General features: G+C 34.9%; 1 protein-coding gene across 5 annotated transcripts in view; it reads right to left on the bottom strand.

Moving 5' to 3' along the window:
• The window catches only part of POU2F1 (POU class 2 homeobox 1), a 166782-nt gene that overhangs the window by 8029 nt on the left and 137009 nt on the right, over positions 1-21744 (bottom strand). For all 5 annotated transcript variants that reach the window (XM_045546619.1, XM_045546624.1, XM_045546620.1 and 2 more), the window contains exons 9-13: positions 19154-19327; positions 13555-13696; positions 12204-12343; positions 10972-11151; positions 9477-9582 (exon numbers count right to left, since the gene is read on the bottom strand). In XM_045546619.1, coding sequence (XP_045402575.1) covers positions 9477-9582; positions 10972-11151; positions 12204-12343; positions 13555-13696; positions 19154-19327 — 742 coding nt within the window. The remainder of the gene's footprint in view (positions 1-9476; positions 9583-10971; positions 11152-12203; positions 12344-13554; positions 13697-19153; positions 19328-21744) is intronic.

Raw genomic sequence — 21744 nt, 5'->3', positions numbered from 1 at the left:
AGACCAATCAAAATAAATATTTTAAACCTATAAGGGTATGACACATTGGAAAAATTTTATGTAAAAGATAACATTTCTTTGGTGATAAATCTATTACTAAGCTGCAGAACACTTTCTTCTCTCATAATAGCCTTACCACAAATTCAGACAGTTTTGTTCTTCCAAAATCTGTTTTGATGCCTTATTCTGGTCTATTCTAAGAACATCTAGAATTGAATTCTCTTCTCATTTCTACTCAGTTTTTTTCACATGTCATAGAGCTAGGAGAAACTCAGATATCATCTATATCAGCATTAACTCTTAATCTCCCTACCTTCTGCAATGCTGCACAAGAGTGGTTATGTGCTTGCTGAATCAATGAAGGAAACATATCTTTCTTATTGCTAATTGACAAGGGAGGATTTACTCTTCTTTCTGCCCTTCTCAAAAATATAAATGATTTCTTCTTATTGCAGCTTCCCCTAAATATAATCACATCTTTGTGGATATTATTAATCATATTTTCATTCTTTATTTTTTCTGTTCTAAATCTGTCAGACCCATCTGTATCACTGAACATCTGATGCTGTGTTGGTCCTGTGTTTGGCAGATTCATACACATTTTTTCACTTTTATCCTCTTTTCCTATTCCTTATCTTACAGAAAGGCAAACACCTTTTCTTATTTCTCCTCTACTGCTAAGAAATTTCAACATACTTACAATATTTTCTTGACCAATTTCTCACTTTATCTAACCTTATTTTACTGACAAGCACTACTTCCTTTCAAAGTTCTGAAACTGAAACTGCCCATTTTCATAAGAACTAACATCTTGAGGTCAAAAGGCTTACAATGGCTATTTTTTTTACTCTCCACTATGACCTTCAAATCATTCAGTATCTCTTTTCTAAAATCCCGTATGTTTACAAAGAAAATCTCAGTTAAATTTTATCAGTGAATTTAACCTGAGCCAGGAGATGATGATTCCAGAAACTATACAAAGTTGTTTTTTCTGGTTGTAATTCTCCAACCACATTCTGGGTATCTTCAATATAAACGTCATATAAGCACTATGGTATAACAATTTAACATGATCTTTAAACTAATTCTCCCAGCCAGTGAGTCATGTTTTAATCAATATACATCTTATATGACCTTAAATTCTTGGCAACTTCGCAGTTTAATTACTTGGGCAACTCTGATCAGTGACCTTAGGTTTGCTGAGCCTCAGTGTCCTCAACAACAGAGTAAGATGCCACCACCCACCTCACAGAATTGGTAGGATGTCACATCCAAGCACTGTGTACGGTGTGTGTGGCACTCTCTTGTGCTTTCCACCTTTTTTTAAAAAAATAGCTTTACTGAGGTACAATCTATATACCATAATATTTGTCCAATTTAAGTGTAAAATTCAGTAACTTTTCATTGATTTACACTGTTGTGCAACCATCACCACAATCTAGATTATGACATTTCCACCTCCAAAAAAGATCCCTTTGCCTGTTTATAGTCACTTCCCACCCCCACCTAGTCATCTGCTTTTTGTATCTATAGATTTTCCCTTTTTGGACATTTCATGTAAATAGAATCACAGAACATGTACTCTTTTGCATCTGGCTTTTTTAACTTAGCATTTTGTTTTCAAGGTTTATACATGTTGTAGCATAAATCAATACTTCATTACTTTTTATGGCTGAATAATATTCCATTGTCTAGATATACTGCATTTTGTTTATTCATTTACCAGTTGTTAGGCATTAGCTTGTTTTCCAGTTTTTGGCTATTATAAATAATGCTGTTATATGAACATTCGCATAAAAATTTTTGTGTGGAAGTGTTTTCATTTCTCTTGGGGAAATTGCTTGGTAGGATGGTAAATTTATGTTGAACTTCTAGAGGAATTGCTAAAGTGTTTTCCAAAGTGGCTGTATCATTTGCCATTCCTAAAAGCAATGTGTGAGAATTCCAGTTTTTCTGTATCTTTGCCAACGTTTATCATTTTTGGTCTGTTTGATTATAGCCATTCTCATGAGTATAAAGTGGTATCTCATTATAGTTTCAATTTACTTTTCCCTCAATGTTGAGCATCTTTCCATGTGCTTATTAGTCACTCCTGTATCTTCTTTGGTAAAATGAGTATTAAAATCTTTTGCCCATTTAAAAAACTGGGTTGTCTATATTCTTCCTATTGAGTTGTAAGAGTTCTTTATACATTCTAGACGCGATTCGTTTATCAGATACATAACTGCCGATGTCTTCTCCCAGTCTGTGGCTTGTCTTTTCATTTTCTTTAAGGTATCTTCTGAAGCACAAAGATTTTACTTTTAATGAAGTCCAATTTATCTTTGTTTTTTCTTTTATGGACTGTGCTTCTGGTGCTGTATCTATGAACTCTTCCACCTGACCCAAGGTCGTGAAAATTTTCTCCTACTTTGTTTTCCTAAAAACTTTATAGTTTTAGCTCTTACATCTGAGCCTTAGGTCCATTTTAGTTAATTTTTTTGCATGATATGAGGTAAAGATCTGAATTCATCTTTGTGCATATGGATGTCCAGTTGTCCTAGAACCATTTTCTGAAGACTACACTTTCTTTATTGAATAGTCTTGGCACAGTTTGTCAAAAATCAATAGAGCATAAATTTAAAGGTTTGTTTTTCAACTCTCAATTTTGTTCCATTTCATCTATATGTCTATCGTTATGTCAGTTTTATACTGTCTTGATTATTGTTGTTTTATAGTAAGCTTTGAGATCAGGACCTGTAAGTCCTCTAAGTTCACTGTTTTTCAAAATTAGTTTGGCTATTCTGGGTCCCTTTCATATATATTTTGGAAGGAGTTTACCAATTTTTCAAAACAAAACTAAAAAACCCCACTGGAATTTTGACTACGATTTTGTTGAATCTATAAATCAAGTTGGAGAAAACTATCATCTTAAGAATGCTGAACGTGGAGCACGAAAGGTCTCCACATATAGATTTTAATTTCTTTCAGCAAATTGTAGTCTTCATTGTATAAGTCTTGAACATCTTTTGTTAAATTTATTAACTAAGTATTTTATTTTTTTAACACTGTTTTGTATAAAGTATTTTCTTAATTTCATTTTTGGACTGTCCATTGACAGCATATACAAATGTAATTGGTTTTTATATATTAATCTGGTATCTTGCAACAATACTAAATTGATTACTGATTAATAGTTTTTTTTGTGGATTCCTTAGGATTTTTATGCATATAGAATAATACAAATAAAGACAGTTTAATTTCTCCCCTCAAATTGGATATCTTTAATTCCCCCCGCTCACTAAACTGGCTATAACCTCTAGTACAATGTCAATCGTAAGTCCACAAGAGCAAAAGTTCTTGCCAGATTCCCAGTCTCAGGGGGAAAAGCAATCCAGTCTTTAACCATTAGTAGGCTGTTTACTGTAGGCTCTTGGTAAATGCTCTTTATCAGGTGAGGTGGTTTCCTTGTATTTCAGGTTAAAGAGCTTTTATCATGAATGGATTTTAAATTTTGTCAGCTATCTTTTTTGTATCTACTGAGATGATCCTATTTATGTCCTTTCTTCTATTGCTATAGTACGGTACGTTAATTGACATTCACATATTAAACCAACCATACATTCCTGGGAAATAAATCCTCTTTGGTCATGATGTAGAATCTTTTAATTTCTTTACGTTGCTGGGTTTGATTTGCCAAGATTCTGTTGAGGATTTTTATATATATTTTCATGAGAAATATGAGTCTATAATTTTTTTTTCTTGTGATATATTTACCTAGCTTTGGTATTGGGGTAATATTGGCCTCCTACAAAAATAGAGGAGGAATGTCACTTCTCTATTTTCTGAAAAAGACTGTTGAAAATGGATTTTATTTTGTCTCTAAATATCTGAAAGAATTCACAGTTAAACCCATCTGGGCCTATGCTTTTTTCTTGGTGAGAAAATTAGTTAATAATTCAATGTTTTACTTGCTTTTGGTCTATTTAGGTTTTCTATTTCTTTTTGAGTCAGTTTTCGTAATTTGTGTATTTCTAAGAATATGTCTATTTCATCTAAGCTACCTAATTTTTTTTTAGCATTAAGATGTTCATAATATTGCAGTATGCCACATGATATAGCAATTTTACTCCTAAGTATATATCAACAAAAGAACTGAAAACATATACCCATATCAAAACTGGTATATGAATGTTCACTACAGCAGTATTAAAAATAGCCCCAAACCGGAAGCAATCCAAATGTCTACTAATTCATGAATGACAAACATAATGTGGTATATATCCATACAATGAAATATTATTCAGCCATTAAAAAAGAATGGAGTACTGATATACTCTGCAACATGGATAAACTTTGAAAATACAATGTGAAAGAAGCCTGAGATATTGAAAAGGCTACATATTATATAATTCCATTTATATGAAATGTCCAAAGTAGCCAATCCATGGGGACAAATAGACTAGTGGCTGTCAGGGGTAGGGGGAGGAATAAATAAGAACTGATAATGGGTATAAGGGTTTCTCTTTTGGGTGATGGAAAGAATCTAGAATTAGATAGTGGTGATGGTTCCATAATGTTAAGATTATATTAAAACCCAATGAATTATACACTTTAAAACTGTATACTAAAAAAGGTATGTGAGTTATATCTCAGTAAAAAATACTACATTATAATCTTTTTAACTTCTGTATGTTCAGTAGTGATGTCCCCTGTTTTGCTGATTTTGAAAATTTGTGTCTTTCCCCCTTTTTTTCCCTTGGTTAAAATTCATTTGTCAATATTATTGCTTTTTTCAAAGAAGTAATTGTTAGTTGCACTGTTTTTTTTTCCTACTGGCTTCTTCTTTTATTTCATTAATTTCTGCTCTAATCTTTATTACTTCGTTCCTTTTGCTTGCTTTGGGATTAGTTTGCTCTTATTTTTCTATTTTCTTAAGGTAGAAGCTTGGGCTATTTGAAATGTTTTTTCTTGTGTTTTCATTTTCATTCATTTCAAAGTATTTTCTAATTTCTCTTGTGATTTCTTCTTTGACCCACGTGTTAGTTTAATTCCAAATATGTGGGGATTTCCCAGATTTGTTGATTTCTAATTTATCTTAGTTGTCATCAGGCAACATGCTTTGTATGATTTTAATCCGTTTAAATTTACTAAGACTTGTTTTATGGCTAAAAACATCTTAGGGGATGGATGTTTCATTCATGTGTACTTGAAAAGAATGTGTTTTCTGCTGTTGTTGGATTAAGTGTTCTACAGATGGCAGTTGGGACAAGTTGGTCAACACTGATCAAATCTTGTATATTCTTGAAAAAAAATTTTTTTTTACTTAGTTCAAATTAATCAAATGTCTCCAACTATTATTGCTGAATTGTCTATATCTCCTTTAAATTTTGTTCATTTTTGTTTCCTGTATCTTGGGCCTTTGTTGTTAGGTAGCTATATAATTATAACTGCTGTATCTTCCTGAGGAATCAACTCTTTTGCCATCATGAAACATATTTTGGAAAAATAATTAGAGTCTGAGCATGTTTAGTTGAAATTTTTTAGGGCTGTGGAATTTTTTGCAAGTTTTTGAGGCACATCAGAACATTTGTCTTTCTGGAGGAGAAATCACAGTCATAATCATTCTTACATTTATTCTAGAAATGTTCACCAAGGATCTTATTATATATTATGCATTATGGGAAAATAAAGATGACCACATCAATCAAACAAGATTTTTCTCAGAAGATAATACACTGAGGATACGGTTTTTCCCTTTGTTTCCAAAATCCTATTCCAAATGATACTGAAGAAATATAAAAAGGGAATAAGATCTTTGGTGACAGATATCAAAGGCCTTGAGATTTATACAGATTTGCAGAGATGAGAAATAGGATGAAATCAGGTGGTGGAGAAACCAGCTATAGTCCAGAAGGACATAAGAGAAGGCTCTAACAGAGGTGGAAATTATTCACTCTGACAGAGCCCTGAGGAGAGTCCAAGCTCAGAGTTGTCAGAAACTGACGTAGGTGTAGGATACAGGGTCAGGAATAGGGTGATTAAAGGTCTGTTCACATAGTAACTCGGCCAGTGGGCCTTTCCCTTTCTGTACCAGACCTCTCATGTGAGTAGAACCAGTGTCACCTACTACTCTTCAAAGACAATAAAACTCTGACTGTGGAAGGCTAAGAATTCTAGTGTAGGCACTGGCATGCATGAGTAAAGATCCCTCTCATTTTGAGAAAGTGTGAGGGTAGAGCCTTGCTTGCTTGCTTCCTACTCCTATACCCTGAAATAGTTTGGCAGTTCTCTCTCCAACATTCACAGCTCACTGCTACCCCTCCATTCAGAGGAGAGGACTGTTGAGTTACAGAAGCCACACAATAACAAAGAAATCCCTTACAATCTACTGACCTTAAGTAATACAGTCTTACACTCATCAGTATGAACAAATAACCAAAACTCACCAGCCAATGAAAACACAAATGGCACAAAATGAATAAACAGAGCCAATGCTAGAAAAAAACACTTTACATAAACAAAGACAAATTACTACAGCTAAAGAAAAACATTACTTCAGATTGAAAATACTCTCAGAAGACCAATGAGGATAATTTTTTTTTTTAATGCTTAACATTTTTTTAAAAAATAGATTTAGGGGGTACATATGCTTTTTTCTTATGTGGATAAATTGTATTAATATAGTGGAGAAGTCTACGCTTTAATGTACTTGTCACCTGGATCATGTATACTGTTATCCAGTAGGTAATTTTTTATCCTACACCTCACTTCCAGGGTCTCCAAAGTTCATTATGGAGGACAAATTTTTAAAAGGCCCAATCCTTGAAACCTCCTAGTGAAATTTCAGAACATTAAGGATAAAAAGATCCTTGAAGTTTACAGAGAAAAAAACAATCAAGAAAAGAGAGACTGAAACCAGACCTTTCATTAGCAATACTAGATGTTGAAACACAACAAAGCAATACTTCCAAAGTTCAAAGACAAAGTAATTTTGCACCTAGAATTCTATTACTGAACAAACTAGTAATCATAAATTTTACCTCCCATGTAACCTCTCTAAATAAAGAAAAAAATTACTTGAGAATGTGTTCCCGACAAACAAAATGGAATCAAGGATAGAGGAAGACATGGAATCTAAGAAACATTGGATCTAACTCACGAATACAACAAAAAGAAATTAAAATAAACAATCACAGGAATCCCAAGAAGGTCTTCAAGAAGAAAATACATTCCATTAGATAAGTGGTATGATTAAGACACTGGATATCTTTAGTAATGCAATAAAGGAATATGCTACTTTTGTCAACAGAGAGAAAGAAAGGCAGTATAGAAATGTCAGAAGAAAAGAGGCTATATAAGGAAGTCATGGTCCAAAGTAGGAAAAAAATTAACATGGGGTAAGATTTTGAGCAAGTGTTGAAAAGAAAAGAAAATCTACTTGACACTAACTCTTGTAATTTTCTCTTTCAAGCAGTAATGTTTAAGTACCATAAGATTACATTTTTCCTCCTGTAGATTCAATCAGGTGAGCTGGCCCTATACAATATTTATACAAACATAATATTACTGTATTCATTTTTTATTGCTGAGTAACAAAGTACCACAAATTCAGTGGCTTAAAACAACACAATTTTTATCATCTCATAGTTTTTGTGAGTCAGGCACATCCTAACTGGGTACGCTGTGAGGATATCACAAGGCTGCAGTCAAATACTGTGCTGTACAAACACTTTGGAAATTCTATATATATGTACATATAAAAATGATTTAAAGAGAAAATAAAAAATTGTACATGTGATTGTGTTTTTCCTGTTTGAATTTTCTGTAAGGTTAAATTTTTTAATAATTAAAGAAAAATTTCATTCCAAGAAGAATCAGCAAGATTTCAGAAAAGTCATTAAATCTACAGAAGTGGGCTGAGTAATTGAGTTCAAGAAAATGACTGATTGGTCAGTTGAACTCATCAAAAACTGATACAAATTTTTAGCTAGTTTTGAGTATGTATATCTCCTTAAAATTACCTTCTATTTGATTTCCCCTATATTTTAAGAAATCTGCAAAGCTACATGTTCTTTAGGTCTAAACTACTAGAAATTTTTCTGCAAAAAAATGGGTATCTTTAGACCTAACACAATATGACTTATAATTTGTTGGGAAGGCAAAGTTCAGCTCATAATTTACCAGATTATTGGAAGTCAGTGTAGACACTAAGTTCCTCAGAGGCAGGAACTTCATGTTCCTGTGCCCAGCACAATGCCAATCAATCACTGACAGTCTGCTATTTAAGCTGAAGTGCTGAATACTATACACACTCTAGAACAGAGGTTCTTAAAATTGGAATCTGCAGGCTCCCAAGGCATCCACAAACAGCCTTAGGGGCAGTGGGAGGGCTGATGGGGGTTGTCATTTATAAACACCCTTAAATTTTACTAAAAATTGTGAGTATGTCTACTTTGTAAGAGGAAGAGTCCATATAGCTCTCATATTCTCAAAGAGGTCCAACACCCAAAAGAGGGCAAGAAGTACCGTCTAAAATAAAAGTTATGAGATTTTCTAATACTTGGAAATGTAATACAATATAAAGCCATTTATTCACTTTTACATCACAGTTCATAGAGCAAAAGAGGTATTATGAACTCAAAACATGAGTAGGGAAAATCAAAATCCTCAACTCTTGCTTAAAGCAAGCTTGATTATGAAACATCATAAATGCATGTCTTATGCACTAAGTGTCACTAAAAAACATTTGATGATAATGCTAAGCCATTTTAAACATATTTGGAAAATTTGCTATTTAAAGCAGGCTAAAGGAAAAAATCATTTTACAATGAGGTGTCAAAAAGAATACTCAAATCTGTCAAGAAGTGCAAAGTCTACTGGGAAAGACAGATGTGTAAAAATATAATTATTTATGACACAGGTAGGTGGAAATAAATAGTTTCCTGGGGAAGTTAAAGAGTATTTCCAAGAAAAATTGACATAGGCTGGAATAGTTTTACCAATACCAATCAAGAACTACAGGCTGGGTCGGACAACACTGCAGGGTACAGGGATGTTTACAAAGGTACGGCAGGTGAAAGACTCGCGGAAGATGAGGTCCAGACTGGAAACAACCTGTTACGAATTGATGAATTTGGATGTTTTTCTGAATGCAAAACGTCATAGCTATTGAAGGTTTTTAAGGAAGGGAGTGACTTGAAAAAAAAATTGGTGTTTTTTGAACGATAACTCTGGGAGCAATGTAGAAGATGAACTAATGGGGGAAAAAACAAAAGAGGTTAAGAAAATCCTTGAGTGAAAGTATTTTTTTCTGACAAAATTAATTATGCCTGGTCTTTTTTAAAGTTCAGGTTTTCATACATAACTTTTTTTTTTTTAAAGCCATCCATATCTTTGGTTAAAACCTAAACTCGCAATTTACTGGCAGATTCTCACAAAAGCCTATCCTGGGTCTCCCGCGTGCCCGGCAGCGGTGCGGCCTGGCTGCTGCTTACCTGTAACCGGGAGACTGGTCACCGCAGCACTGGTCAGAGGGAGGACAGGGCTGACCGTGAGGGTAGTGGCTGCGCTGCTCGTCACAAGGCTTGGTGTGGTTGCCACCTACAGGTCAGAAATGAAAGTGAGGACAAAGCACTTAAAATCAAAACTTAAAAATTTAAACCCATATTGTGGACTTATTTTGCCTATCAACTTTTGAAAACTCTATGTACAACAGAAAAAAGGGCCTGAGAGGAAATGATTTTATAATCCCTCTTTGATTTTGGAATCGAGAAACTTGGCATCGTATGTTGGAAAGCTGCTATTAGAAGATGATTTTTCACTGGTATCACAAGTAGCTTTGCCCAGGTTTTAAAAATAAATAATAAGAAACATTCCTAAATCTCAATAATGTTGAATCAAATACACTCTAAGTCAGTAAGAAATACACTAATTATCAACTTTATATAAATAAGAAAACTATTTGACAGGATCAGGGAATCTGGGGTTCACGTATTACTTTTATTTTTGACTCTGTGGGGGCAGAATTGCCTTATGTTTGTTTTTAATTAAATGAAATTATGAAAAGAATGTGAAGCAAATTTTTAAAAAACTAAGCTTCTTTTTGAAATAAAAAATGTCCACAGTTCTGCAAGAAAGTCTTCCATCTAGTACCGATAAATCTAAAACATAAAAGTCAGCTATACAAAATTATTATTTAATAATTATCTTTTCCATAACTATCTCATGAACTTTATCATTAAAGACCCACCATTTAACAACTATAAATTTCACTTAAACTAATATGTGCTTTTAAAAGCTGCCTTTAGTTTTAAAAGCCTTCCAGTATGGAATGATATTCAAATAAAATGAAAACAAATTAACAGAAATGCAAACTTGACAATCTTCTCATCTTTTGAATTCTGGTTGGCAATACTAAAAATCAAAGGAGTCACACTCTAGGAATAATATTCTAACGTAAACAGCAGAAGTTACTCAATGAGATTACACATGACAAGGGCTGCATGGTGTTTCAGAGTGAAGATCCGACTGAGATGATTGTCTTAATAGGAGTTCAGAGCTAAAGGTTACCTGGGAATTTACTGCTACTTAATCATGTAAGTGTCAGTTTAATAAATTGGGCTTTAGGCCTCAACATGAATAAAAACTAACTGAAGATTTTTTGAGATAACTGGAATCAGCAGCAAATTTACTCCCATGGTTACAGAGTAACCTAATAAACCACCAGAGAAGTGTATCATAGAAATGCAATGAAACAAGAAAGAATTAAAATTTTCACTTTCAGAAATAAGAAAAACCACAGTTTTTAGGTCAATAACATGAGATTTCATTACCTTGGTAACAACTAAAATACAATTTTATACACATTTATTCAACGTGAATATATATAGTAAATTCATAACTGTTTTGAAATAAATTGATTTAACAGGTCATTTGTAAAATGATAAAAACTAGCCACTGAGCTTGTGCTCCCCTATTTGTTATACTTACCAACGAGGTTGGGCTGGGGAAAATTGCTTTGATAGGTGAGCTGCTGGTCCCGCCACTGCTTGGAGGGTTGATTCTTTTTTCCTTCTGGCGGCGGTTACAAAACCAAACACGAATCACCTCCTTTTCCATATTGAGCTGATCAGCAATCATAGTGATCTCTTCCGAGGTAGGCTTTTGATTCTTAAGGGGAAAAAAATGTCATCCTTTGAACTACTGGCATAATCGTGTCAGAATATAAATAAACAAATGGGGAGGGACAAGTCATAAAATGAAGCCCGGATATATATGACCATATTGGGCCACTTTCAACAAAGAGCCTCTGTAGACAGACGTTCTCATGAACACTACACTTACTAAACTTATTCATATTAACCAAGAATAGGTTGTTCTTGTATATTTACATTTTTTCATTTTAAGGTCTATTAATCTTGAATAAAATTAACAAAATACTAATATAACCTTATGTATTAATAGGAATTTAAGTTTTCTCTGTGCTCCATGCTATCTAACTTGGAGCTCACAGTAAGCATGTGAGGCAGGAAAAGCAGGTATGTCACAGATGAAGGAACTTCAGCTTAAAGAAATCAAGTGATTTGCCTAAGTATACAGTCAACAAGTGGCAGAGCTGATAAAGACTCCTGATTCAGTGTCCTTCCAAGGTGCTCAAGCCTTTTCTGAATTAGAGAAGTCAAAATTTCATTGAAAGCTTTGATTATGATATTGCCTAGTACAAAAAAGAAATTGCCAAATATCTGTTCCATTAACTTAAATTCCATAGCCTAATATTCAAGGTCTCTGGTGTTCTGGTCTCAAACTACCATTCCAGGCATACAGATACTAGAATTTAGCCTACCAAACTACTAGTGTTTCTCTTGATAAAAAACCACAGTTCCCTCCCTGAGTCCCTCTGCTCACGCATTTCCTCTGCTTGAAGTGCTTTCTTTCCACCATTTCCAGTGTGTGAGATTAATTCCTATGCATCCTATGGTAGCTGCCACCTCTCTCACACTGAGTGCTCACATGGATGTGACTCTGGTCTCTCCTGAACCCTGCAGAACTCTGACTCTGTCTCCTATGTCAGTAACTTACTTACTTCATCTATTTTCTCCTTTATGTTGTAAGTGTCCACAAGGACAGAGGCTGACATACCATCTTTCATCATCTACAGTTTCTAACACTAAGTACACTACACACACAATCCCACATACATGAAAAGTAAAAACCTCACTGACCTCCAAGAAACTCTTCTCTAAGGCCACACGAATGTTGGTCTCTATGCTGGTGCGTTTCTTCCTCCTACGGTTCAAGCCCTCAATTCCTGGAGAATTCAGGGCACTTGGGCTGGAGAGGGCCGAATCAGATGAGAGGTTCTCTGTAAGAATGAAGAAAACACAAAAATAAAATTAGCTGAACACATAATGATTCCTGTGCATAATACATACATTAACAACAACAAAACTGACAAAATAAGCTACAAGCAAACATGAAAAAGTTTTCATATAACCTATATTAAAATACTGTTTACTACTAATCCTGGTTGACTATACGGTCACCACTACTTTTTGATTTCTGTTTCTGAGAGAGCAGAAGTTTACTATTCTTACCCTTAAACCCAGCTCTATCTCTTTCAATTCTGCTCTTACGTTATGTTTGCTTGTTTATGAGCTCTGGGAATAAAAGGAAGACAGTTTTTTGGAAATTTTTGAATGTTAAATATTTATCTTGTAAATGACCTTTCATTTCATTGGTATAATCTAGAGTAAAAAAAAAAAAAGAAAAGAAAAGAAATACTTATAAATTCTTTAAAGTGAAAACACAGTTCTGCCATTTAACAATTTAATAACCCTGGGCATGTCAAACACATCTCTGAGTTTCTTTCTGCTACATGTAAAATGAGATGGATGGAGCAGATTGGTGGTTCTCGCCTGTGGAACTCAGGAAGATTACAGATGGCCTCACCCATAGCTACTGAATCACACTGTCTAAGGATGGGTGTTTCAGGTTTGTCTTTCCCAAAGGCCTAATTTTTGTTCACATCTACAACGAAGACCACAGTCTAGGGGATCTCTATGGTTCCTACCGCTCTCACAGTCTATAATTCTGTGACTCAAAATTCAAATTTCCAAAACGAAATTTCAGTACACACACAAAAAAGTTAAAACAGCAGCCCAACTTTTTTGTATGAAATATGTGGTCATTTTTAATAACCAAACAAGAAATATTAGCAGGAACAAGTCCTATGGTAATTCATCAAAGAAGAAAACAATAAACTCGTTCTTCAAGTTTATCTAAATACACAGGCCTTCTTATCCTGTCCCTTCAACTCTCTGTGTATCCCTAACCCTGGCACAAATATAAGAAATATTTCAAGGCTGTAAGTTATCACTGATTATTTATACTGCAATTACTAGAATATTTAAATGAATTAGCTTTCTGATTTAAACAGCCATAATTTATAATGATCCTCTCAGGATTAGTAGGCTTCAAGGTTCTTTAGTGTCAATAATATAGTAAGAAATATAAATGCCAATGTATATAATAAGCCCAATGAACAATGAAGGAATGTCCTGTATATTCACTTACCTGCATCATTTAGCCACTTCTCTAAAAGTGGCTTTAACTTGCACATGTTCTTAAAGCTGAGGTTCAAGGCTTCGAAGCGAGAGATGGTAGTCTGGCTGAAGTCATTTCCGTACAGTTTCCCCATAGCAAGCCCAACATCACCCTGCACGATAATACAGAGCAGGAGAGGGGAGAGGAAGATGGAGAAACAGTCATCTCACTAACATTTACAGCATTCCCTCACTCTGGACTGTCACTCACTCCAATGACTGCGCTCGTGCCACTTTCTGGGTCCCACATAAATCCCATTCCTAAGCCAGTGACAGGACTCCAGTGAGGACTTCCTTAGGCCTTGATCAGGACAATGTGCAACACTGTCCCACATACTTCCCATTTTGAATCTTTTCTTGCTACCTTATGTAATAATCAAGATACCAAAATTTCTACTAAGTAACAAAAGAGAGTGCTGATATTCTAACAAGCCCCTTAATGGATGCAACCAAAGTGATTTAAGTAATCTTTAAAAATCAATTTATCCATATCACCTACAGGGATTAGAAATAAACTGTCTAAATAACCCTCGGTATTTCTGAATTAACCAAACTTCCCATAAATCACTTTAAAATTTAGAAATGATCTCTCACTCTTTTTTTTCTCTATAAAGCATTTCTGGAAGCTGTGAAAAAAATCTATTTTCACCCTTAGTTTGGATTTCAAAGTTGGTTGAAAAAAACAGGTATTCTACAAGGCCACTTTTGTAACCATTACAGAGATAGAAATTCACAGTAGAGAGGTTTGACCCATTTAGTCAAACCTTCATGGGCCCTGGAAACTTGGTAACCTTACAGCAATAGAACAATGATCCCCTGAATATATTACAAAAGATGTCTTTCTCTATAAGCCTATAACCTTTGAAATGTATACAGTGCTTCTCTTCCAGCTGAATATCTCTTGTTCAAGCTGGAAAAAGCCATAGCTTAGTGGTTATTTTATATACAGGTAATAGAAGCTCCTGGAGTTTAAATGATTTATCTACTCATTTCAATTAGTTTAGTGACAGGGCAGAAAGGCAACAACATTCTGGTCCAAAGTACTACAAAACTAATTCTACGACAAGACAGCCAACTCTCAACTATCCTGGCAATACTTATTTTGAGTTGGGATTATCCCAGTCCTTTGATTCCTGGCCCTCCAATCCATGTTTTGGATATTACATTGTTTGTTAGCACCTGCATTAGGTGGTAGTTGGGGAAAGAAAAGAACATTTTTTTAAAAGTCCATTTTCTTACTGGTGAGTAACTTCTGATAAAAAGTTAAACAGAGGAGCAGTGTTGGAACTACAAGATAAAATGAGGCATAGAGAATACCTGAACGTCAAGTGATCTGTATCCCATGCCTCTGTATAGGATAGTCACCAGCCATGTATGGCTGTGTAAATTTAAATTAATTAAAATCAAATAAATTAAAAATTTGGTTCCTCAGCACCACTAGCCCTTCTAAGTGCTCAATAACCACAAACAGATAGTGGCAATTGTACTGGACAACACAAATTCAGAACATCCCCACCAGCACGGAAAGTTTTAATGATAGCTCTGAAAATACTCTAACTAGAACTGTACCATTTATTGATTTCCTTCCAATTACAGTAAAACTGAAAGAACCAGAATAGTGTGAGTGGGGCATAAATGTCACCCATTATATCTATACTGTACACAAAGATCTAAAGATATAGATGGATATGTTTATCTCTACCTATATCTCTATATATTTATTAAATGCTACTTCATTCAATCCACAAGTATTCACTAACTGCATACTATACGTCAAGCACTGAACTTAAGCTTTGTGTATCACATATATTCATGTCTTGGTCACTTTATTTGTTTGGATTATAGTTTTCCTAAACACAAGAGCCAACTAAACTTTGTAATTATGTAAGTATAAGATCTTTTGCAGCAGTTAGATGGCAATAAGTGTTTTCTGGCATTGTAACTGCACAATGTACTACCAATTTTTCACAAATTTCCATAATACATTATATAAAATAATTATAACAAGTCAACAAAACATAAAATATCTATTCAAAAATCACATCATAGTAAGTATAACAAACAATACTCTAAGGTAGTACTAGAAATAAAGACATTAACTATTAATAACTAGAACCATGACAATAAATGACAAATCCACTTACTTGAGATTTATAATACAATGCTACTTCACATTTAAATTATTTAATTGAATAAAAAGCAACAGGTCCCTCAGTTAACATACTAATTTTCATTAATTTGGTATATGCTTGGTTTGGTGCTCTTATAACTTACAACCATTTTGCATTATCTTTCACAAAAGTAAATGTTTTAAGCAGCTGATTCATACACAATCTGAACTATATTAAATCCCTTCAATATTTTTACAGGGTAAAAAAGGAAGAAAGGAACAAAGATTGGGACTAGGAAATAACGGATGTACCTGGCCGAGTGCGGTGGCTCACGCCTGTAATCCTAGCACTCTGGGAGGCCGAGGCGGGTGGATCGCTCAAGGTCAGGAGTTCGAGACCAGCCTGAGCAAGAGTGAGACCCCGTCTCTACTAAAAATAGAAAAAAATTATCTGGCCAACTCAAATATATATAGAAAAAATTAGCCGGGCATGGTGGCACATGCCTGCAGTCCCAGCTACTCGGGAGGCTGAGGCAGTAGGATCGCTTAAGCCCAGGAGTTTGAGGCTGCTGTGAGCTAGGCTGACGCCTCGGCACTCACTCTAGCCCAGGCAACAAAGCAAGACTCTGTCTCAAAAAAAAAAAAAAAAAAAAAATAACGGATGTACCTCATGTGATAAATGTATTATACTATGACATGCTTTCTAATTATGCAATGTCATCTGTAGTAATCCTTTAATAAGCAATTATGTAATTAGAAAATAACTGTTTAAAACATCTAATAACATGTATATTTACTCAGAGAATTGAGATTTGTTTCAACAAATATAACTTGAATATCTAACTCTGTATGAGTATGCATATACATATAAAAAAACTGGATACAAAGCAACCTTTGAATAACTACAAGTGAGGTATCAGACTTAAAAACAGAGGTTGATTGGCTGATTTTCCCATCCTGCAGCAATAGTAGTCAAAGTTTGTGAACCATTGCTACTGCTGTTTCATAATCATTTTGAAAAATAAGAAATGGTCATGCCAAAAAATAGGAAAGAACCATAAAGCAAAACATCAGACCACAAGGAAGCTCCTTTACATGGAGGGGGAAGGAAGGGAGGGAGAAACATAACACTGGCAATATATTGGGTCAAATGCCATAGGAAAGCAAACAACTATGCGAGTGAATGTTAAAGATTTTCAGAAGTCATAACATCTTTGGGATATCACTTAGGCAGCAATCATCCCAGGGAACACAAGAGTACGCTGTGCTAATAGTCTAACACCTGAAGCACTGTTAAACATGCTAACTTTACACTTATTTCAGCTTAGTAACTTACCCCTATCAATCTAGTTTTACCTTTAGCTTCCTAAAGCTAAAGGTCAGATCACTTAGATGCTTCAAAAATATTAAAATGTTTCTGTAATTTTTTTCATAATTGAAACTCCTCACAAATGTAACTGCATTTCCTTTAAGATTATACCTATTTTAAAAATCATTTTATGTTCCCAATATACAATTAGTTTCTTTGAGCAAAAATAAATTCCCAAAGAGATATATGTCTATTCCTAAAAATTCCCAGAATACATGCAGGGATGTCATACTGGTTTCAGACCCACCAGAGTAGGTGGAGCATTACTGTACTTTCAACACAAAGTAATTTGAATAGTATTTAAGTGGTGGCTTAAAAACTCCACACATTAGGTTTTTCCTGATTCCATAAAAACACCAATCCAATCCTCCAAAAAACTTCATTTTTTTTTTTCACCTAATGATCTTTTTTTTTTTTTTTTTTTGAGACAGAGTCTCGCTCTGTTGTCCGGCTACAGTGAGAGTGCCGTGGCATCAGCCTAGCTCACAGTAACCTCAAACTCCTGGGCTTAAGCAATCCTGCTGCCTCAGCCTCCCGAGTAGCTGGGACTACAGGCATGTGCCACCATGCCCGGCTAATTTTTTTCTATATATATATTTTTAGTTGGCCAGATAATTTCTTTCTATTTTTAGTAGAGACAGGGTCTCGCTCAGGCTGGTCTCGAACTCCTGACCTCGAGCGATCCACCCGCCTCGGCCTCCAAGAGTGCTAGGATTACAGGTGTGAGCCACCGCACCTGGCCTCATCTAATGATCTTAAATCATTTTAGCTGACATTTAAAAAATTAATTTGGATTTTGATTAATTTCAGTTTTTCATTTTCAATAGATTCTTATTTGATTAATTAGTTTCAGTACAGCTTTAGAAAGGGTGCATGCATATTCATGCATATGTCTCTATTATCCTCCTCTCTCCCCAAAAACTATTTTTACACAAGACTTTCAAACTTTTCCTCGTTTAGTTACTTTTATAAAATACCCTGTAATCCTTACTCTGTCAGCCTTACATATGCAACACTAAGTTCTACAACCCGATGTTCTTCAAATAACAAAACCCTCAGTATAGTCATATCATTCCCCAACATCATCTTTTAAAACTCTCACCATTTATTGATATGTTATAATAATGATTTCAGAGACCTGTGTTCTGAGAGAAATCTTAAAGATTTAACTTAACATTAAATGATAAACTTATAATTAAATGTATACAATATTCTAAACATATAAATGCAGGAAATGGCTAACAAACAGGTATAGTTTAAGACCAAAAAACAACATGGTTGAGAAACACATTGTTCCTTAGAAGCCTCTTTCGACACATAAAGCAAATACAGTTGTCTCTCGGTATGCATGGGGGGTTGACTGGTTTCAGGACCCCTCTCAGATGCCAAAATCCATATATGCTCTAATCCTCAAGAGTATAAAATGGGGCCGGGAGCAGTGGCTCAAGCCTGTAATCCTAGCACTTGGGAGGCTAAGGTGGGTGGATTATTTGAGCTCAGGAGTTTGAGACCAGCCTGAGCAAGAGCAAGAGCAAGACTCCATCTCTACTAAAAATAGAAAGAAATCATATGGACAGCTAAAAAAATATATATAGAAAAATTAACTGGGCATGGTGGCGCATGTTTGTAGTCCTAGTTACTTGGGAGGCTGAGGCAGGAGGATTGCTTGAGCCCAGGAGTTTGAGGTTGCTGTGAGCTAGGCTGACGCCACGGCACTCACTCTAGCCCGGGCAACAGAGCGAGACTCTGTCTCAAAAAAAAAAAAAAAAAGAGTATAAAATGATGTATTTATATATAACCTATGCACATCTACCTACACACTTTAAATCATCTCTAGATTACTTATAATACTTAGTACAATATAAATGCCCCGTAAATAGTTTTTACACTGTATTGTGTAGGGAATAATGACAAGAGAAGAAAATCTGTACATGTTTGGTACTGACACAACCATCCGTTATTTTTTGCCCCTGAATATTCTGAACCAACGGCTGGTTGAACCCGCAGCTGTGGAAAGCAGGGATAGAGAGGGCCAGCTGCATTCAGACCTGCCAAGGGGGGGAAATCTAACCAAGGGTGGGTTCATCCTACCTGAGTAAATCCGAGTTTGATTCGTCTTTGTTTGAAGGTCTTGGCAAACTGCTCAAGCTCCTCAAGGTCACTGGGCTCCTCCAAGCTGGGAGTATCGATTCGCTTTGGTGTTGACTGGCTCTGTGGAAGTGTCTGAATGGGGGTTGCGGCTATTGTGCGTGTTGGGGTTGCTGGCTGTTGAAGAAGGAACAGAATGGTGAGAGCAAACATACAAACAGATGTTTAGGTTTACAACTGGAATGTGCTGCAAGCAAACAACTTAAGGAAACAGCTATATTCATGGAGAGTGATGAAGACCATGTAACACTACAGAACGTACAACATAATGTTCAGTGGGAAAGGCAGACTGTGAAATTCTGTTCACTATCACTACAGTTAAGGATAAGCATGTAATTCTATAGAAAAAACTTGAGACTACACAAAAATGAAATATATCATATCTGGGTTTTCAAAAGGTCTGAATAAATGTATCTTATGTCATTAAATAAATTATTGTAAAAACTCTGTTTCATAAATATCCCACTAAAACTGTCCAAAACAATAAAGACCATATCTGTCTTGTTTATCACTATCATATCTCCAACATGTGACGCTATTATAAGATTATTTAAACTATTTTAAGGGGAAAAAGTAAATCATTTGTGGTTTAAATAACTTAGGTTGCATTCTGCATTTTTGTTCAAGTTTTTTTCCACAGATCTACATTTTTAAACCTTAACTTAATTTTGGTGTACATAATTTTATACTCTGCTTTTCTCACTTAACATTGCTTTAACGTTTTTCTATGGTATTTCAGTCTTCTTAATAATCATTTTCAAAAGCTGACTGAGGCAATATTATAATTTATTTAACCAGTTCTTAATTGCTGAACACTTTTCATTTACGCTTTCACTAACATAGATAATAGCACAATGAAAAACTTTATACATATTAGTTCTTTTTTCCACCTATGTACGTAATTAGTTCTTTGAGATAAATTCACAGTTGATTTTCTGGTAATTGCATAAATAATTCCATGGCCTTTTTTTTTCTTTTGAGGCAGAGTCTCACTCTGTTGCCCAGGCTAGAGTGCAGTGACATCATCATAGCTCACTACAACCTCAAACTCCTGGGCTCAAGTCATTCTCCTCCCTCAGCCTCCCAAGTAGCTGGGACTATAGGCACACGCCACCACACCTAGCTAATTTTTAAAACATTTTTGTAGAGACGGGGTCTCGGTATGCTGTTCAGACTGGTCTCGAACTCCTGGGCTCAAGTGATTCTCCTGCCTCAGTCTCCCAAAGTGCCAGGATTACAGGCGTGAGCCACCACGCCCGGCCAACAGTTTCATGGGTTCTGATACACATCACAACGTTGGTGCCCACTATACAGCACTAGTTTCCTGCACATGATTTGTGTTAGCAGTTTAAAAAAATGTTTTGCTAATTCAGGGAGTAAATGGTACTTCACTGCTGTCTTAATTTATATTTCTCTTACTACTCAAAGTTGAAATTTTCCCATGTTAATTATTATCTGTATTTCTTGGATGTGAATTGGATTTATGTCCTTAACCCATTTATATATTAATGATATCCTTATTCTCATTCTTATCCCTGAAGAGATCATCAAATGTTATAGATTGACTCTTTGTCAATGCAAATAATTTTTCCAATCTGCTTTTTTCCTTTTATTCTTCAGTGTACATAAGCTTTAAATTATCATTTGCTTGAGCTTCTTATTTTCCTTTCCAATATCATCTGTTGCTTCAAATCTGAGAAGGCCTCATTTGTTTTTAACTATGATAAAACTCCTTTTAATCTGCCAGTTTACTCAGTGTATTTTTAAAACGTTTAATTATTTAAATCCATTTAATTATTTATTTTGGGCCATGAGAGTATAGGTTCTTTTTTAAAAGAAAATATTAAATTTTCTCATTACACAGGGCTATTCTGTTCTCCTCACAAGCCCTGAGTGGAACAAGGCCTCTGAGTGTTCCCTAGTGGGAGGTACGAGCTTGACTCTGCATCTTAATTGCTCAGTTGATCCCTCCTGCGAACGGCAGCCCAAGTGAGAGACACTGGAAATAGTGTTCAACGTATAGGTCTTAAAATATTGTTAAGTTTATCCACTATAAATTTTTTCTTAATTTCAATTTCCAAATGATCATTGCTAATGTATAGAAATATAAATGATTTTTGTATATTGACTTTGTATCCTGTGTACTTGCTAAACTCACTTATTCCAGAAACTTTTTGGGGTAGATTACTTAGGATTTTCTACATAGATAATTATGTCATCTACTAATTAAGATAGTTTCACTTCTTCCTTTCTAATCTATACATAACCTTTAATTCTTTTTCTTGTCTTATTACACTACTAGCACCTTTAGTGTAATACTGAATAAAGGTGGTAACTGGTCACCTTGCCTTGTATCTGATCTTAGGGAAAAAGTATTCAGTCTTTCATTATTAAGTGTGATGATGGGGGTTTTTATGGTAGACGCTCTTTACTAAGTTAAGAAAGTTACTCTCTATAATATCTAGTTTGCAAGAGTTCTTATCATACATGGATGCTGAATTCTGTGAAATCTAGCAATATGTTAGTATTAAGTG

Source organism: Lemur catta, chromosome 3 (genome assembly GCF_020740605.2).
Source record: "Lemur catta isolate mLemCat1 chromosome 3, mLemCat1.pri, whole genome shotgun sequence".
NCBI classification, from domain to species: Eukaryota; Metazoa; Chordata; class Mammalia; order Primates; family Lemuridae; genus Lemur; species Lemur catta.
Note: the sequence above shows the minus strand (reverse complement) of the source record. Positions and strands in the feature narration are given on the sequence as shown.